The sequence below is a fragment of the Haemorhous mexicanus genome, chromosome 5, assembly GCF_027477595.1.
Source record: "Haemorhous mexicanus isolate bHaeMex1 chromosome 5, bHaeMex1.pri, whole genome shotgun sequence".
Taxonomy (NCBI): domain Eukaryota; kingdom Metazoa; phylum Chordata; class Aves; order Passeriformes; family Fringillidae; genus Haemorhous; species Haemorhous mexicanus.
The window spans coordinates 71699475-71718484 of NC_082345.1; the positions used below are offsets into that span (position 1 = coordinate 71699475).

Sequence of the window (19010 nt, forward strand, 5' to 3'; positions counted from 1 at the left end):
CTTCTGTAGCCTGGGCACTCGCTTGGCTTTGCACACTCACCATCCTCTCTGCCTTGTGTCCTTGTGACACCATTTGAGACCCAGATGGCAGAGACATAAATGACCACACCAGTGGCACCAGGATGGTTCCAGCTCTTTGCAGGACCAGTGACACCCCAGTGACACCAGGGATCCAGTTTGGGTCCCTTTTCCATAACACCAGCAGCCAGGGGGATAGAGACACATTAAGTGGAGGGCAGAAGTTTGGAGAGCCCAGGAGGAATCCTGTATTCCTGATAATCTCTTTGGTCACTAGGAAATTATTATCCTGCCCTTAGGCCCTGGAAAATGTCACTGTCCTTGGGTCACCATCCAGAAGCATCGTGTGGAGTTGAAAACTCCGTTCTGGTTTGCAAGAAGTCCTGAATCTTGATTTTTAAACCTGTTTTGCAGTTTGCAAGAGGATCAGACAACTGAGGCCCACAGCAGCTGGGACCACCTCTCCAAGCATCCCTCCCTCCCAGCCCTCAGACACAGTGGGACCAGTGGGAGCTGGCTGAGGTTCCCTGTCCATCCTGAGCTGCAGATAGGAAGCAAAAGCTGCAAAAAAAAAAAAAAAGAAGAAAATAGAAGGAGACTCACCAGTCTTCTCTTGGGTTTGATCAGGGGCCGGTTCTGCCCGTTCATTTTGTGGTAGAGTCCACAGGCGTTACACAAATAGTGCCCAGTGCCGTCCCTTCTCCACAGAGGGGTTGAGGTAGCCCCGCAATTTACACACTCCCTGCCTTCTGGAAACAAGAGAGCACATGGTTCACTTAGGGAAAGCAGAGATAAAAGGGCCTGGGAAAAGCTCCCCCTCCCCAAAAAAATACCCACAACCTCCCCAGACAGCCAGCCATGCCAGACCCTGCCAGTGCCCCCAAAGCTCAGGATTTCCAAAAAATGGTCCATGACTGAACTATGTCCCTGGCACAGTCTGGTGGGCTCTGACCCTGTTCCCCTCCCCAGCACTACTCCACAGGCAGCATCAGGCCTGTGTCCAGGCAGCGGGGAAGAGGGATGGTGACAATGACAACCTGAACACCGTGGTGGCTCATGGTCTCTTTGGGGGAGTGGGGGAGGCTGACAATTTCCCCTCACCTCTGGATTAAGGGCTTCTACAACTCTGGAGACCCCACATTTCCATAGGCACCAGAAAAACCTTGGCAGGTTTTGTAAGAAGCCTCCAGTCCTCTACACCCAAAGTGATGGATACAGAATTTAAGTCCATGACCCCCTTTCTGTTGCGTATGAGGACCCCAGTGTCACTCCTTGAGCACTCTTCCAGCTCCCAGGGGCATCCATGAGCCTGGAGGGCTCTTCCTCTGGCCTCAGGTCAAACCACATCGAGGACCCTCAAAATAATCACAGATAACCTCCAAAACATCTCCCCAGCTCCAATGCATAACAACTCTGACAATATCTGCTATTGATTAATTGGAAATTAAGCTTCCACCATCCAAAACTTTCAGAAGCCCTTCTGGTTTCCCCACCACATCTGGAGCCTGATGGTCCATCCTGGCTATCTGGGATAGCAAACAGCCCCAAGCCTCCCTCGTCAGTTCTTTCCCTCCTTCTTCTCCTTCTTTTTGGGCACCTCTTTATCCTCTCCCTGGCTATTGCAGCGGGATATCTCGCCCAGCTCACCAGTCCCCAGCTTGGAGGAGGGAACTGGGAGGGTGCAGCCCCTGCCTCTCAGCTACTTTCAGAGGGTTGAGGGGTTTGTTGTTGCGACTTTGTTTTAGTGGGGGAAGTTTTTTTGTACCTAACGTCAGTGGTGGCCCACCTGAGAGCAGTGGCAGACCTCAGCCGGGCAGAGCAGAGCAGAGCCAGCTCAGCACAGCGCCGGCTCCCCGCTGCCCCAGCCCGTGCTGCCTTCGAGCAAGAGGCATCCGTGCCCTAACCACAAACGGCAACCGTTTTTCCAGAGCCTTCGCACTGAACCCCTCTTCTCTCACACCTCCCCAGCAACTACAACAACAAAAAAAATACATTTGCAGCCGCTTCTCCCTCTTTTATCCTGCAAAATCACCCCCTTCCTCCTTTTCCTCCAGCTCTAACCCTCTTTGTCTGAGAGGTCCTAGCTTGCTAAGATCAACTTCTAAAGGGGAAAAAAAAAATAAAGAGAGAGAAAGAAAAAAAAAAAATAGGTGTTGCTGCTGGGGTTGGTTTATCACGAACCGCAGATGTCTTTCTAGAAGGTAAAGTAACAGAAAGTGGCAAAAGGAAAACAAGAGGGGAGGGTGGAGGGGGGGGCTGAGACGGTTTGAAAATACCGCGCAGCCGGTGGGTGCCCCGGCGGGAGCTGCGGCTCGGCGGGCGCCGGGGAGGCCGGGGGATGCTCAGCACCTCCCGGGGCGACAATAAACCGGTCCCTACCCCGGACATAGCACCCGGTCCGTACTGGGGCCAGGCAGGGAGCCGGTCCCGTTAATACCCAGGTCGTTTTGTTCCCCTCCGGTTAAACGGGGCAGCCGATCCCGGGCTGTTTGAGTCTCTGTCCCTCTCTTTTGTTTCACCCCATCTCTCTCTCTCTCTCCTGCTTTCATGTACAAAACATACAGGTCTGGGTTTTTTTGTCACTCTAACCGCATCCGGACTCTATTAAAGTTCCTGGCGCTGGATAAACAATGCAACTGTCGCGTGCAGCAGTCTGAAAATAATTGGATTAGCTCAAACATATCAGCTAAATAGAGACAGTCCCTGCTCAGACAGACAGAGTAAATGTCACCCTGGAAAAACCCTGAAAACTGATCTCATTCATGCCAGGCAACCCCGCAGCAGCCTCCTCGGAAAAACAAAATAGAGAAGAAAAAAAAAATAAAAGGGGGAAAAAGAGTTTTGACTAATCGCCCTTTCCTCTGCACACAAACACACTCCCCTGGGCTCACTCCCACCCCTCCGTGCACACAGACGTCCAAGCCCGGCTCGTTCGGCCGTCGGGAGCCGGAGCTCCCTCGCAGCCCATCCCGCGGGGAGCGCTCAGAGCTGGGGCCCTCCAGCTGCCCCGGGAAAGGCGGCCAGGGGGACACTTCTGGGGACTGTCCTTGTGGGTGATCCAAACCCCCTGGCACGGAGCTGGCTGGGGATGGGGGCTGCGTGGGCGAACTCTCCGCACCGCCCCGGGGAAAACCCTCCCCGCATCCCCGGGCGCCGCATGGGAAGAGGCCCTGGGAAGAGCGAGGCGGAGGGCGGGCGGGGGAAGTTGGCCGGGATTTAGCACCATTATTAAAATACAGAGAGATCACTAATGCTGCGGTTCCCTCGGTTTCGCTTCCTCCCCGGGCGCCGCAGCTGAGCGCACCGTGGGCGCTGGGGGGGCCAGGTCGCCCCCGGGACTGGAGCCCCGCGGCACCGGGTGGGTGGTTTGGGTTCCTGGGCCTGGTTCTATCCCCAGCCAGGGTTGGACGAGGGGGAATTTGGTTATAAACCAAGCAGAGCAACCTGTGGCGAAGGTGAAGCGTCGTGTGTGCGTCCCCCACGAGGGCTTCAGCCCCTGCTGCTCATTACACGGATGCTTGAGCACATGTCCCTGCGTGCGGGAGGGAGCGAGGGATCAGCCCCAGCCCTTCGCCCCCCACTTTCCCCCCCCTCAGCTTCCTCTCCCGAGCAACGGGGATGAAGAAGCCAAAAGCCCTACCTGTGCTTGACCGTGCTTTTGGTCGCGATTTACACCCAAAGCCGGTTGGCGATCCTCCTAAGAGGCTACTGGGGGGAAAAAGTCCAGAGCCATATTCTGGGACATACGGTGGGTAGGTAGTGATGGGATGATGAGCGGAGGAGGTGGCTCCTCCTAAAGAGGCCATGCTGCTCCGAGAGTGAGAGGACTCCAGCTTCATGGTATCGGCCAGGGACACCTGGTATTTGATGCATTCCTTCTCGTCCTGCCGGGTGGAGCCGGTGGAGCCAGGGGTGGAGATGGACGGATCCGGGGACACATCTTTAGGAGGGGTCGGCGGGAAGGTGAAAAGGTGCGGGCTGGAGTGGCCGGCGGATAAAGTGGAAGAGGAGGCGGGTGGGTAGACGGAAAGGGGTCCCGGTGAGCTGTGATGGATGGAAGTCTTGGAGAAGGGGCTGAGGTTCCAGGGGGAAGCGCTGTGGTGGCTGCTCAGCGCCTTGCTCCCGTCCAGCCAGGGCAGCGAGCCGTGCAGCAGCGGGGGGCGGCACACCTGGCTCCCTGCTCGGAGAAAACACGGAGACACGTCGGTCACATCCCTCTGCCACCCTGGCAAAGCTCCCCGTGGGGGTCCCGGGACGTGCTTCCCCCACCACCACCCCTCGTCCTTCCCAAAGAGCTCAGCATGCGAGGGGAGCAAGGAAAATTACATCTGACGAGAAACCCGGTTCCTCATTAAAAATTAAATTTTAAAAGCTACAAGAGCACGGAGTAGCAGCTCCGGTCCTATTGAGGAACGGGTTTTGGGGTCGGGACCCTCCAAGCAGGGCGCTAGCCCTGTGACACGGGATTTGGAGAGCTCTGCTTCACTCTCTCCGTTTTCCAGGCAATCCCACGAAGACTTTGAAGCAAAGATCCTGCTTGAAATTGCCAAGTCCCGACTGCAGAAATATTTTTTTTTCCTTAGCTGGAAAATGATTTTCCGATCAGAGCAGTGAAATATAAATCCTGTGAATTCTCTGGTCAAACGAAGAAGACCAGAAAATGCCCACAGACATGATAACGACCTTTGCAACAGGGCTGATAAACTTTGCAAACCACTCCGTTTGTCTTTTCTTCTTCCACGAGACAGCACAGAAATGTTAGAGGGCTTTTTCGTGATGATATGGCACATGCAGAGGGTACCAGCTGCCTCAAAAGAAACGCTCCATACCCTTTTTGTGACAAGGAACATTACACTTGTCTTTTAAAATACAGACCTGGACTTTGTGTGGAAAAAAAAAAAATCCACTAGATTTCTGCAGTCAAATCTTTTCCCCTTTGGTTTTAAGTGTTCCTAAGGGCTTGTACCTAATATTTTAAATTACTTTCGGCCCTTGCTAAACAAATAGAAAAATCCATCCTAAGAATTGAATCTATCCAAATCCACAGCAACTTGAGCGAATGGCTGTAAGATGGAAAACACAGTTATTCAATTGGAAGGGAGCAAGTTTGTGTCTGATGATAAAGCCCTGGGAAGTCTCTGACACCCAGAGATCCTCAACCTCTGTAGGCATTGCGATATGTGTATAGAGGCTGCTGAACATACAGAAGGAGAGATGCAAACACGGATGTACAGAGCCACAGATAGTTACAGGGTGGACACATGTGTTTGCATGGGGAGCTCCCGTGTGTCTAGAAAAGCTCCAAACTGGTTTTCACCATACCAGGCACTCGTGAACAATACTGAAAGTCGCTGCTCAAAAGGAAGGGAAGGTGGGTTATACGAATAGAAAGGGTCAAGATTCATTATCTTCTCCAGGAAGTAGCATAGTAAATAATATTCAGGCTAGATCAGAGAGACCGCATTTCCACTTTCTGCTGATATATTGGGAAAAAAAAAGAAATGAAAAGGGAAGAAAAGAAAGGACAAAGGCTGCTGATCCTTAAAACTAATTGTTTTAAAGGGACTAATAGCAGAACAATGCAGTTACTGAGCGGAGCCTAATGCAGGCTCACACTCAACAAGTTGCTGAGGGCTGGGAGCAGCCTCCTGAACCCGCTCGGCTCCATCTCCACTCCGCTCATCCCATTTTCTCCATGATTTTGGGGTTATTTCCACTGCAAACCTCGGGGATTCAGATTTTGCCATGACAGACATCACTGTCCGGCTTCACAAACCACCCTCTGTTCCATTCCCTCCTTTTTTTCCTTTTAGTATTTCTTTCCTTATTTTTTAAGCCATCCAGGTAAACTCCAGCTATAAATACTGAACCTCTCCACTTCTTCATAAAAGATGGCTCCAAAGTACTCATCCCTCCGTGGACCTGGGCCCCACCGGCCCCAGGTATTTCACCTCCTTTCTGAGAGCTGTGACCCAGGAACAAGATTCACATTGCAGATCATTACCTTCCTGCAGGACCCTCAGGACAACACACCAGGTCTGATACCTAATTACACCACGGGCTATATCTTTTATTTTTTAGTTTCTTTCTTATTTTAAACCCACTCCATGGTGCTGCCCCGGGTATGTGAGCAAAACTTTTGTCCCAAGCCTAACAAGCTCACCAAGTGCGAATTAAACAGCCCAAGCGTGAGGACAGCGGGGTCATTTTCACACCCCTGCTCTCCAGCTTGCTTTGCTTCCCCAGAGCAGCTTAATCGTGCAAAAACTAAACACAGTATGAAAACACTAACTGTTAGTCTAATTAAAGAGAGGGGGGACAAACCAAAGCGGAAGAGAAGGGGGCAAGAGGAAGAAATCAAGAGGAAGATGAAAAAGAAAGAAATAGAAGGAAGGCGAGCAAGAGGGAAAGGAGAGAGAGAGGGAAGAGGGACGTGAGATAAAAAGAGAGGATAAAACAGAGAAAGAAAGAGAGAGAGAGAGAAAGAAGGAAAGAAGGGAGGAAAGAATGAAAGAAAGAAAAAGAAAGAAAGAAAGAAAGAAGGAAAGAAGGAAAGAAAGAAGGAAAGAAAGAAGGAAAGAAGGAAAGAAAGAAGGAAAGAAGGAAAGAAGGAAAGAAAGAAAGAAAGAAAGAAAGAAAGAAAGAAAGAAAGAAAGAAAGAAAGAAAGAAAATAAATTAAAAAAAAAAAAGAAAGTGAAAGAAAGAAAGAAAGGAAGGAAGCCTGAATTTTTATTTATTTCCAATAAGCCAACCCCAAAATCCACCCGTGACGTAGCTTCCCCGCCGGCAGGACAGGGTCTGCCCGACACCAGCGGGGGGCTCGGGGCAGCGGGAGCCCCCGGCCCCGGGGCAGGACCGACCGGGGGCGGCCGTGGGAGCGGGGGACAGACGGACACTCACCGTGGTGGGCCGTGGGGTACCGCTGCACCGTGGCTCTCACGGAGTTGCCGTAATACGGCGGGACGGGGTTGCCTTGTCCGTCGATATTAAAAAGTACATCCACTTCCTCGGCGAGAGGATACTGCGTGGGGTCCATGTAGGTATGGCCAAGCGAGGGGTGATGCGAGTCCGGGTGCTGCCCATTGAGCACGGCCGGGTGGTGGTGGCTCACCCACCGCGGCTGGTCCGTGGAGACCTCCATCTTCTGCCGCTGCTCTTCCTCCTCCTCCTCCTCCTCCTCAGCAAGGCGCGGAGGGCTTCTTGAGATCGGAGCGGGAGACGCTGCCGGAGTTGTGCAGGGCGGGGAAAAAGTGCTCGGCGGGTTTGGGGATGTTTCTGGTTAGGTTTGGTTTAAAGCGGAGGGAGAGTTGGGGGTATGGTGATAAACGATCGATTCCAAAAAAAAAAAAAAAAAAAAGGGGGAATAATAAAATAAAAGGGAGAAAAAAAGGAAAACAAAAAAAAAATCTCGGGGGAAAAATTTCTCTACGAAGCGAGATCCCCTCGTTTCTTCCGCTCTGTTGCAGATGTTTCTCTTCTTTGATCACCTGTAACGAGAAAGAGGAAAGGGAAGGAGCAGAGAGAGAGAGAGCGAGAGGGAGAGGCAGGGAGAGAAACGTACTTGAGAAGTTCTGAACTTTAGCACCTGACTTTTTAGGCAGGAGCAAACCCATCCCATCCCTCGGCAGCCATCCCTGGGAAGCGCCTGCTCTGCCCTGGACCCACCTCTCCCAGCGCCTCTTTCTCTTTCGCTCTCTCCCGGCTCGGAGCGGAGCCCAGCAGCTCCCACCGCGTTCCTACCGCCCAGCTCTTACTTTTCCTTGGGTTTGGGGTTTTTTTTTTTTTGGCTTTTCTTTTTTCTTTGGTTTTTTTTTTTTTTTTTTTTTTGTCGTCGCGGTTGTTTGTTTATTTTTTTATTTGTTCCATTTGCACATGAGAAGCTCCAGTGGCTTAAGCCGGTGAGAACTTGTGCCATTCGCTGCTGCGCAGCCCAGAGTCACTTTGATTGCTCATTAATTATTATGCCACCGAGAAAGGGGGGAACGGGGGGAAAAGAGAAGGGAGGGAAGGGGTAAAGCCATGGGAGAAGAGAGTGGGGGAAAAAGGAAGGAGCGCGGAGAAAAGGAGGGTGGGGAGAGGGAGTAAAAAGAAAAATTCAAAAAGCGACAAGTTGCTCAAGAAATTCCGCACAAACCTTGGTGGAGAAGCAGTATGTGACCCAGGAGGGATGAAGCTGAAAGTGCTTGATCAGATCAGATTGTGCTCCCTCGCACTATGTTTTTCCCTACTTTTTTCCTCCTCTCTCTCTCCCTCTCCCTTTTTTTTTTTATCTTTTTCTTTTTTTTTTTTTTTTTTTTTTTACAGGGAAGGCATTCTTTCTGAAAGGAGCAGGATGGCGCCAGCCGGCTCAGTGCTTACAGACAGCTGTGGCGAGACGCAACTTAAGGAGGTTCCAGTGTCATAAGCCCGGGGGAGGCGGAGCCTGAGGAGGGGACCGGCCGGGCGCTCCGGCCGCCCCCGCGCTGCCCCCGCGGGAACCCCCCGGCAACAAACTTCTCTCCACGTCCCCTCCACACACCCTTTTTTCTTTTAATTTATTTTTGAAATTTTTCTACTTTTTTTTTTTTTTTTTTAAGGGGGAAATTAAGTTTTCCCGCTGTCCTAGGAACTCTGAGAGCGGCCAGCCCGGAGAAATGATGCGTGGAGGGGACGGGTTGGCTTCTCGGGCGGACATCCCGGGGGATGCCAGAGGGCTGGGAGCCCCCCGGGAGCAGGGATGTGCGGGCAGGTGCGGGACCGGTGGGCTTCCCGCTGGAATAAAGCTTCCTCCTCCAGGGGCGCGGCTCAGAAGGGATTTAATTATTGTTGTATTGAAGGATACAAGCGCACGGCAGCGGCCAAGTTTTTACACTTGATCTCGGGGGGTTTAGGGGGTTTTAGGGGGTTTTTCCCCCCTTCTTGCCCCTCTGGGGACCCGGGCGGGCAGGAGGGGCCGGCACCGACGGGACCCCCGGGCGCCGCGCCCGGCCCCGCCCCCCCAGCGGCTCGACCAATGGGCGGCCAGCAGGAACTGGGGCGCCGGCCTCTGGCTGCGCTGATTGGCTGCGAGCCCGCGCCCCGCCGGCCCCCGGCTGCTCTGATTGGCTGCGGGTCCGCGGGCCGGCGGCAGTGGCGGGCGCTGCGTTGAGCCAGGGCATCCCCTAGCGGCACCCCGGGGTCATCCCGGCGGGAACGGACCGGGACCGGGACAGACCGAGGGACGGGGGGACAGCGGGACAGCGGGGACAGGGACAGCGCAGGGGGAAAGGGAGAACCAGGGACAGAGGGTGGGGAGAGAGAGAGAGACAAAAGGTGTGGAGAGAAAGGAAAGAGGGGGGAAAAAGGGAGGAAGGGAAGAGAAAGAGAATAAGAGAATGAGAGGAAAGAGAGAAAGAGAGAACGAAAGAAAGAACGAAAGAACGAAAGAACGAAAGAAAGAAAGAAAGAAAGAAAGAAAGAAAGAAAGAAAGAAAGAAAGAAAGAAAGAAAGAAAGAAAGAAAGAAAGAAAGAAAGAAAGAAAGAAAGAAAGAAAGAAAGAAAGAAAGAGGATAGGATAGAATGATGGGAGAGGGAAAAAAAAAGGATAATATTAAATTTTTTTAAAAGCACTAGAACGAGTCACTCACTGCGTGCTCCGCACGCCGGGCAGAGCGCGTCAGCCCCGGTGCGGGAGAAAGCGGCTCCCCGGAGTTTTTACACCGGTGGTCCCGTTAAATCCCGAGGCTCCGCAGCTCCGGGGCCGCCTCCGGTCAGCGGGGCCGGGCTGGACTCAACCTGCGGCCGGGAGCCGGTTCCGCTCCTCGACGGCCAGCGGAGCCAAGCCGCTCGTCGGAGGGATGGACGGATGGATGGATGGATGGATGGATGGATGGATGGATGGATGGATGGATGGATGGATGGATCGGATCCTCGAAGACGCCCGTTTTAAGCCCGAGTTTCAGCCCCCGGTGCAGCCCATCGCCGTTGGGCGTGGGGACAGAGGTTTCACACGTGAAAGATGTGGCATGCACATATATATATATATATATATACATATATATATAAATTTTTTTTTTTTTTTTTTTTTTTAAAGAAACCGGCCAGGGCTGGTATAAGAGCCGCGAACCAGCCGCGCGTTAGCATGGACGAGCCGGGAAGGGGTGGCAGGTCGCCCCCACCCCGAAGTGCCTGGGGACAGGCTCGGTGCTCCCCCGGGCTCTCCAGCCCCGCCGACGCCGCCCGGGCCGAGCGCGGAGCCCGGGGCAGTGGGAAGCGCTCCCTGCAGCCCACCAGGGGGAAGGGGGAGAGCGGGGGATGCTCATGGCCCTCCCCGAGCCGGGGGATTTAACCCGCTCGGGAAAGCTCGTGTTTCCTCTGTCCCATCACAGGAGTCGCTTTGCCTGCAGGGATTTTATTTCCCCTCCTTTCCGTACTCCAGGAATTGGGGAGCACTAGAAGGAGGAAGCGGAGGGGAGAACGGCGCGGTCGGTCTGTCTGTCTGTCTGTCTGTCTGTCTGTCTGTCCTGACGCACTTTCCGGGATTCCGGAGTGTGCGGGCCGGGGCCCCCCAGCACCAGGGTGGTCTCCTGCCCACCCCTCCTCCTCCGGGAGTGGGGGATTCCTTGGAGAGGAGGAGGACGGTGAAGAGGGGAGCAGCGTTCAGGAGAACAAATTTTCCTCTTCCCGCCACCCCCTCCCCAACTCTGAGCATTTTAGCGGGAAGTGTCTCCCGGGAATTGCCTCTTCATCCCCGCTCCCCAAATTTCCTCGCACCCCAAGCACATCCTGAGGGCCAGAGGGCTTTCCGACGCTTTGGAAAAGTCACTTTTTGTCTTTTATATTGGGGGGGACCTAATGCGAGCTGAGATCTTCGGGCAGGTGAGCTGAGACTCCCACCCCCGCTCCCTCCGGCACTTACTGCCCTGAGACCTACAGCGGTGGGATCGCAGGAGGGGAATTTCCATCCAAAGGTCACAAAATTGCTAAACCACTTTAAAACGTGCCTTTAGCCCTGTCCGGAGGTAGTGAGGAAACCGCTTTCCTTCAGCTGTTTGGAGGGCAGGGAATTATTAATGCAAAATGAAATTAATAAAGTAAAAAAAATAAAATAAAATAATAAATCAACAGCTAAGCCAAGTCCCATCAGTGGCAGGAGGGAAAAGAAGCGGGGACAGCCCTGAGGGCTCTGTCCTGCCACGACAGGGGTGGCACGGCGGGACCCTGTCCCCCAGCCCGGCTGCGGGAGGAGGACACCCAATTTCAATCCAGTTTGCTTGGGCTGCCCCTTTATTTTCACCCGTCCTCCATAGACTCGAGCTTCCTTTCCCCCTCCCAGGAGGGAGGAAGTTGTGGTGGGGAGTGCGAAAAACACCCCCTACCAGAAAAAGTAAAAATAATAAAAAAGAGAATATTCAAAAAAATAAAAAGAGCAAACCCATCATCTTTCCCCGTCTCCTCGGATTATCCTGTGATCCCGGGGGGGGGTTGAGAGGAGCGCTGGCCTTGACCGTCCTTTTCCCAGGCTGTGGCTGCAGATCCATCACCTCGCCCCCCCCGGCAGCCCCCAGCAGGGTTTGCAGTGACAGCTCGGCGTTAATAGGAGCCCATTGTTGGAGCAATTAGCCCCAAGCTCGCCACCAGCCGCCAGATAAGGGTCGGGGGCTCGGGGGTTAATTCTGCCGGGGGGGAGGGGGCTGGGGGGAGCGGGGCTCCGGCATCCCTCCGTGCTAGGGGAGGGGTGGGAGGAATGGGGATAACTCTGCCTCTAAAAGGTCACGAGGAAACGCTTTGGACACTATTTGTCACCTAGACACCCAAAAAGAGGGAAATTCAGAAAAAAAAAAAAAAACCAAAACAAAACAAAACGCAAAAAACAAAAAAGGCCAGATAAAATCAACAACAACAAAACCCCAAACTTGTTGGGTTGGGGCGGGCCCCCCAGCCTAGCCCGCTCCCCTAAAAATGACCGATGAAAGGGCACTAAAGCTGCCACCCTTTTGGGGTTTTTGTTTGTTTGTTTGTTTTGTTTTTTATAAATCTCCCTCGGGTCCTCTTGCTGAAGTAGGCACAGGCGAGGCTGTTCTGGAGCCGGACCCGGGGCCAGCCGCTGCTCCGGCCTCGCCGGTGCCCAGGGCCGCCCCTGGCACCTCGGGGCGGGGCAGGCAGCGTCCCCTGCTCCCCCCTCTCCTTTAGCCCCCTCTAAACGACAATTGACTGAAAGGGGATTAAGTTACGTTTGTCGGGCTGGGCTTTTTTTTTTCTTCTTTTTTTTTCTTTCCAGGGTACCAGAATAGTACAGGTAAAGCTGTACAAACAGCCGGGAGCGAGGAATCGGGGGGTTATGGAGAGGACACGGCCCAGGGCAGAGCTCCGAAGATTATTATTAATTTTTTTTTTTCTTTTTTTTTTTTCTTTTTGCCTGTGTACAGCAAGTTGCCGGGGGAGAGAGACCCGGGGTTGTGAGCTCGCTGCCACCTCCCCGGCTGGGGCAGCCCCTCCCGGGGCACGGAGCCTGCCAGTCCCCGGGACGGCCCCGCCGGGAGGGTACCGGGCTACCGGGCCCTGGTCAGGCTGCTGAGATAATCTCGGGTTAAACAAAGGCGCAGAGAAGAGGGAATATTTTGTTTTCCGCCTTTTTTTTTTTTTTTTTTCCCCTCCCTTCTTGAATTAGGCAGGAATTACGATCCACTTCCCCAGGGCCATCTCCTCTTTATCATTTAAACGGTAAGCAGCGTCCGTCCAGCTAGGAGCAGCAAATTATTGTCAATAGTGATAATAAAAATAATAATAGTAGCCAAAGAGAAAGAGAGACTGGCATTTCTGCCTCTCCCCTTTCCCATCCCACAGGAGTCTTCGCTTCCACTTCGAAACCAGCCACATGGGTGGTTTTACTTTTTTTTTTTTTTTTTATCTCTCTCGCTCTTTCTATCTTTTTTTTTTTTTTAATATACATACGTATTTCCGTTCTTTTCTAATAATTCAGTTATCTACCCTTCGTGAAGATCGGGAGGAAACATAAACACGCACACAAAGAAGTGCCGAGCCATGCAAATTCAAGGAGAGAACAAATCATCGGCTGATTACACCGGGTCCAATTTTTTCTCCCTTCGTGCACCACCACCCACCACAGACGCACACACTTTTTTTTTTTTTTTTTTATCAGGGTAAATGATGCTATTTGATGGAGGGCTGGGAAGAGACGGGGGAAAACCCTGCTCTGCCGTAGAAAAGAAATTCGAAGAATTAAAATTGGGAGGAGAGAAACTGGGACTTTTCTTTCCCTCCTCCCCCCCTTCTTTGAAGCTGAGAGAAGGGCGACTGCCCCGGGACACTGCAGGAGTAAAAAAAAAAAAAAAAATAAAGGAAAAAAAAAAAGGTCTGAGAAAGATCAAAAACCGGCTCCGCAAGTCCCAGGGGCGACCTCTCCCCCTGGCACATTCCCCAAAGTGCGCGGAGAGGAGCCGGGCAAAGGGGACAAGGGGAGGGGGACTCGTGTCACCCCCGCTGCCCGTGCCGCGTCCTGCTCCGGCCGGCAGGACCCTGCTGCCTCCCCTCCTTCCTCCCCTACCAGAGACAGCCCCGCTTCGAGCTCAGCCCGGTAAGTCCCTTTCCTCCCTTCCCCCCCAGCTTTTCCTCTCTCAGACAGCAAAAGAGCGCTTTGGCAAGGGGGTCTCCTTCTCCCTTTTATTGCACCTCCCCATTTTACCCCATTCTCCCCTTTTACCCCTCTCCCCACCCTGGAGCGGGTCCCCTGCTATCGCTGCAGGAAGCTGGGCAGCGCTCCCGGAAGGCTTCGAGCCCACAAATCAAAAAATAAGAGAATAAAAAGCCAGCAAATTGCCTGAATGGCCACTCCAAATTACGGCGAGGTTAAAGAAGCGCTCAATAGAGGAAAAAAAATTTTAAAATAAAGAAAAATGAGGGAGTAGAGGAGCCGGGTTTCTCGATTTTACTTAATCTCCCAGGATCGTTTTGAGCGATAGATTGAAGCATCTTCCAGGCTTTAAACCCGACAAGAGCAGTTTTCCTCGCAGCCCACGGAGAAAGTGAAGCTGCCGACGTTTTTAAGGATTCCTCTTGTCTATTTTTTTTCTTCCCTATTTTTTTTTTTTTTTTTACTCGAAAGCACAAATTACCCCGGGACTTAGATAAAGAAAAAAAACCCCACAAATCTCCCGGCGGCAGGCGTGAGAGGAGGCGGCAGAATTAACACCAGTTCCTCGGTGAGACGCAGGGGCAAATCCTCGGATTAAACCAGGAGCGATTTACTCCGGCGGGCACCCGGCTGCTGTCAGTTTAGAGCAGTCCTTGCACCCCCTGCACCCCCAAAATAAACCCCTCGTGCCCACAGACCCCAGCGCTGTGACCCCGCACGGTGACAGCCCACTCCGTCAATGTGGGGCTCGCGTTTCCCGTCAGAACCTCCAAAATTCAAATAGCACCGAGGGTGCCAGAACGCACACGGTTTCTTTTGGCCTTAAACACAGGGCTACGGCACCCCAAACCCCCCTGAGGAGCACAGGCAGGCACGCCGAGATGCTGTCCCGCCCCCGTCCGAGCGCAAGGCGATGCCCTCCGCATCCCGGGGGGCGAGAGCAGCCCCCCCTCGGGTGCTCCCCCTCCTCCCCATCCCGCTCCCTACATGCCCCCGCCGGGAAAAACCTCCTCGTCTTATTTTCCCCAGCGAAATGAAAACGCTTCCCTCGGCTCTGTAAAAAGAAATTCACGTCCCCGGGAGAAGGAAGCGCTTCGCCCCAGCCGGGAGCAAAATGCCGCGGCGGGGTGGGGGTAAACCTTCCCTCTCCCTTCCTTCCTTTCCGAGAGCCTGTTTCTCCTTTCCCGGGGCTCTCGGGTTGCCGGGACCCTCTCTGTCCCTCCTGTCTGTCCGGGGGTGTCTGTCCCGCATCCCGGTGCAGACGGGGAGGTGGGACCGGTGTCCGCCTGAGCAGCCCCCGCCCGCGGCACCGACAGGTCCCGGCTCCCCCGCTCCGCACCTGCGGCCCATAAATAATGGAGAAAACAAGCAGGGCCGGTGGTTATTAATTATCCGCTTTCATTAAAATCCGTCACCCGGAGCCCGCTGCCTGTGTACGGACACGTGAAGGTAAGAGGAGCTGGGGTGGATGGATGGATGGATGGATGGATGGATGGATGGATGGATGGATGGATGGATGGATAGATAGATAGATAGATAGATAGATAGATAGATAGATAGATAGATAGATAGATAGATAGATAGATAGATAGATAGATATAAATTTTCTCCCCTTTTTGCTTTCAAAACGCCCGATGACAGACAATGGGGATTTTTTGACAGCACAAGCCATTCCCTCTGCTCCCTCCAGAAACATCCTCCGCGCGGTTTGGAGGGTGAAAAATTCTCCTACAAGGCGGGGAAGGAGGAGAGAGACTTAATGCAGGGATACCGGGAGAGAGAGGAAACTCTCCTCTCGCCCTTCGGCCCCCAGTCCTGCCGGAGCCAACGACGGCCCAGCCCGGCCCGGCCCGGGACCAGGAGCCGCGGGGAAGGAGCGCGTCCGGCCCCGGAGCGGAGCCATCTCCCTCCTCACCCCAGCCTGCTTCAGCCACGCACCTCTAGGTTAGCTCTGCTTTGCGTTTCTAAGGTAAAAAATGAGAAATACCTGCTTAAAATCGCCCTAACTAGGTTCTGTTAGAAGCATTCTTGTTATGCATGATATACAGATATTTTTAGCCTGAAGACGGAGTACTACATATGCAGGGTATATTTTATATTATACAGCACATATCAACCTAACAGAATCAAATCGGATGGGAATTATTTGTGAGAAGAGCACAAAACCGCAGCCATCGACACACGCCTGCCTGCATGAAAATCGCTGTGCACAGAGTGATACACAGAGCATGTGGGTCCGGATATACAATATAAATATACACAAATATATATATATAATTTATATACACATAGGTACAAAGCCAGGCACAGGAAGGCCCCGCATATGCCTCAAATATAAATCCATTCCCGTCCTGAGATTATTATTTCTCATTCCAGCTATGCCAATGCCGTGTCCCATCTCCCAGCCCCTGCCAGCCCAACCTCACTCCTTCGCCCCCAAGACCCACAGGTAAAAAAACCTCTTCTTCTCCCCAGCTTCCCAAAATTCCCTCCCTCACGGGGCAGGGGGGCTCTCCCCAAGGTCACCGAGAAAACTCGGCTCTCCCCTCCATCCACCCCTACCAATAAAGGGGGGTCGGGGCTGAGTTTTAAATCCTCGGAGCAGAGCTCCCCGTCCTAATGCCCTCCACGTGGAGAAGGAGCAAAAGGAGGATGAATTTAAAAAATAAAAAAGAAAAAAAGAAAATAAAAAAGAAAAATAATTAAAAAGGGGGGGGGAAAGGAGGAGGGTGGAACGGAGGGGCACACGAATCGGTGTTCACTGACCTGGGCAGATGCTTTTGGTTTTGTCCGGTTCCGCTGGAGCGCTCAGAGCAGGAGTGCGGGAGGAGCGGAGCCGCTGCTGGCATGTCGCAAGCTCTCACCGAGGGGGAAAACCTGGGGGAGCCGCATCCTCCGAACGCCCACCCTTGCCCTCCTCCTCCTCCTCCGGGCTGGGCTGAAGATCAGAGCTCTTCCGGGTTGGGAAAGGGCAGAGCAGGAGTGAGAGGAATATGATGGGCCATTCCTTTACACACCCATCCATGGGGCGGGGAGGCGGGGGTGGGGGGGACAGGGGCAGGGCCAGGGGGACGAGCCAGGTACAGCGGTGTGAGCGTGATGTAACCCGTCCCGGGAGCTGCTGTCAGCGCCGGGAGCCGGGAACGCCGGGAACAGAGGGGGAAAATGTAATTAAGCGTATGATCATACAAATAACGCCGGGGCTCGCTCCGCTGCATCGAAAGCTTTCGAGGAAAAGTGGTGACATTAGCGACAAGGGGCTGGTTCTTCTCCTCCGTACCCCCTTCTCCTCCAGGGGGGATTTTAATTACCCCATTCTCCTGTCTTTTTTTTTTTTTTAATTTTATTTTGAATATGTATCTGTGTAAGGCTCCACCATACAGACAGAAAAAAAAAAAAAAAATAATGGACACGCATCCCCTGGCGCTTCGAGAATGGGGTAGGACGAGGGCTGTTCCCCCTCTCTCATCCTCCTCGGGATGAGGAAGGCTCCCGGCCGAGGGCAGGAGCGCAGCACCTTTACAGGGAGCTCCTAGGGGTCAGCCCCAGCCCTGGGGGTCCTGGGTGCCCCCTCTCTGTCCCCTCAGCACGGGCTGAACCCGGGGCCGATGCGGAGCCAGAGGGACGGCCCGGGGGGATCTGCAGCCCCCTGCCAGCTCCTCAGCCTCCTTTCCCCGGGAACATCTGGGGGTTTTGGAGGGCTGGGGGTGGAGGGAAGATGAATCCTCCCCCCCCCCAAAGTGCTGTAGGGGCAGCAGAAGCCGGGGAGCCGGGCTGTGGCCACGCCGCAGGCTCCGGGGGATGCCCCAGATCTTTCAGCGATGCAGGAACCGACGGGGGGCTCCGACTTTCCACATTTAACCCCCCACTCATGTGACTGCCCCAAAGTTACTGCTGCAGCCTCAGTGTTCCCCCCGTTGGCCTCGATCCTCGATTCGCTTACAAGAAAACTTCCCCAGATGTCGGTGATGATATTTTTATTCGCTAGGGCTTGGTGCTCATTTCGGAGTGGGTGGGTGGGTGTCCTACCACCAAAACCAGACAAGACACGCAGAACCAGCCTGGGGAAGGCGGGAGGGGGCTTATCCAAGGAAAACAAGACCGAGAATGGCCCCTCTCACCCACTGGGATGGACAGCACCTCCGAGCGAGAGAAGTGGGGAGGGGGAAGAACAACCCCAGCTGCACATCCACCCTGGGGGTGAAGATGCTTCCTGGGGAATAAACCTGGGGTAAAGCTTTATTTCCAGGGCTAAACCAGGTGCGTGCGGCAAGTCCCAGGCCCCAGGAGTGGGGGTCCCGGCGGCGCTGGGGGGATGCAGAGCCTCCCTGCCCGGCCCCGCTCCCCGGTACCCGGCGGAGACCCCCGGGCACATCCCGGCGCTGCGGAAAGTGGGGCGAGAACTGGTCACCTAGGGGGAAAAAAATAAATATATATATATCTACACACCCTCCTGGTCCTGGAGGGATATTGTTGGGTTTTTCTGCTGACGTTGGGAGTTCGCTATCGCTGCTTCTAGAGTGACTCTCTGCGAGGTGAAAGGTAACGCGATCGCCTCCCAATTCTATCTTTAGAAAACACATTCAATTAAGGTAATAACTTAAAGCTCATTAGAGGCACGAAGGGAACCTTCCCAGCGCCAAACACCGATGGAAACAGCTCGGGTACCCCAACGGCGGGGGGAGGAGGGCTGAGCTCATCTACCATCGACAAGAAATGTGCCTTTTCCTAAGGAAAGGCTTCGAAAAAGAGGATTTTTAAGCCACGAGGCTTGTGTGGTTTGGACTGAGCCGTGTGGACGAGCCGGGCATAAATCCTTGCGGGGTGTGGGATAAGAAAAAAATAAAGGAAAATACAGCTGAAATCACTCAGGGGGTGTTTTCCTCATCGGAGGGCTGGGAAAATCCCTGCGGAATCTTCTGCTCCCCAAAACAGCGCTGCGGGAGGGAGACGAGATCAGCCGGGAAGATGATGCCGGATCCCTCCAAAACTGCCCAGAAAAATAAAAAAATCAAAAAGCGGGGGGAGGGAGCTGGATCCGGGCTGTCTGAGCACACCGTGGAACTGGGTGGGGGGGCGAGGTGGGGAAACGAAAAATCAAGGATTCTCCTGCAAAAACCGCCTGGGAGGACCGCGGAGATGGAGACCCCGCACTATTGTCTCTGTTCCTCCGGCTGGGGCTTGCTGGGGGACGGGAGGGGACAGAGGGAATTTGGGCACAGGCGCAGGCGCATCCACACTCATCCCCCCCTCCCGCACCCACCCCGCACCGCCAAGTTCATTTCCAGCCACGATGGCCGGTGATTCAGAGGTTAAACATAACTAATGAGGCTTTAAATGGCACCCGGGGTTTATCATAAATATCACAGACCCGCCTC

General features: G+C 53.7%; 1 protein-coding gene across 4 annotated transcripts in view; it reads right to left on the reverse strand.

Annotated features, from left to right (window-relative positions):
• GATA3 (GATA binding protein 3) overlaps positions 1 to 16589 on the reverse strand; it is a 28785-nt gene extending 12196 nt beyond the window's left edge. The window contains exons 1-4 of one of the 4 annotated variants that reach the window (XM_059847531.1): positions 16399 to 16589; positions 6920 to 7506; positions 3659 to 4195; positions 622 to 767 (exon numbers count right to left, since the gene is read on the reverse strand). In XM_059847531.1, the coding sequence (XP_059703514.1) occupies positions 622 to 767; positions 3659 to 4195; positions 6920 to 7160 (924 nt within the window). In that variant the 5' untranslated portion in view covers positions 7161 to 7506; positions 16399 to 16589. The other 3 variants (XM_059847533.1, XM_059847530.1, XM_059847532.1) reach the window with 3 other exon arrangements.
• Positions 16590 to 19010: the final 2421 nt, after the last annotated feature.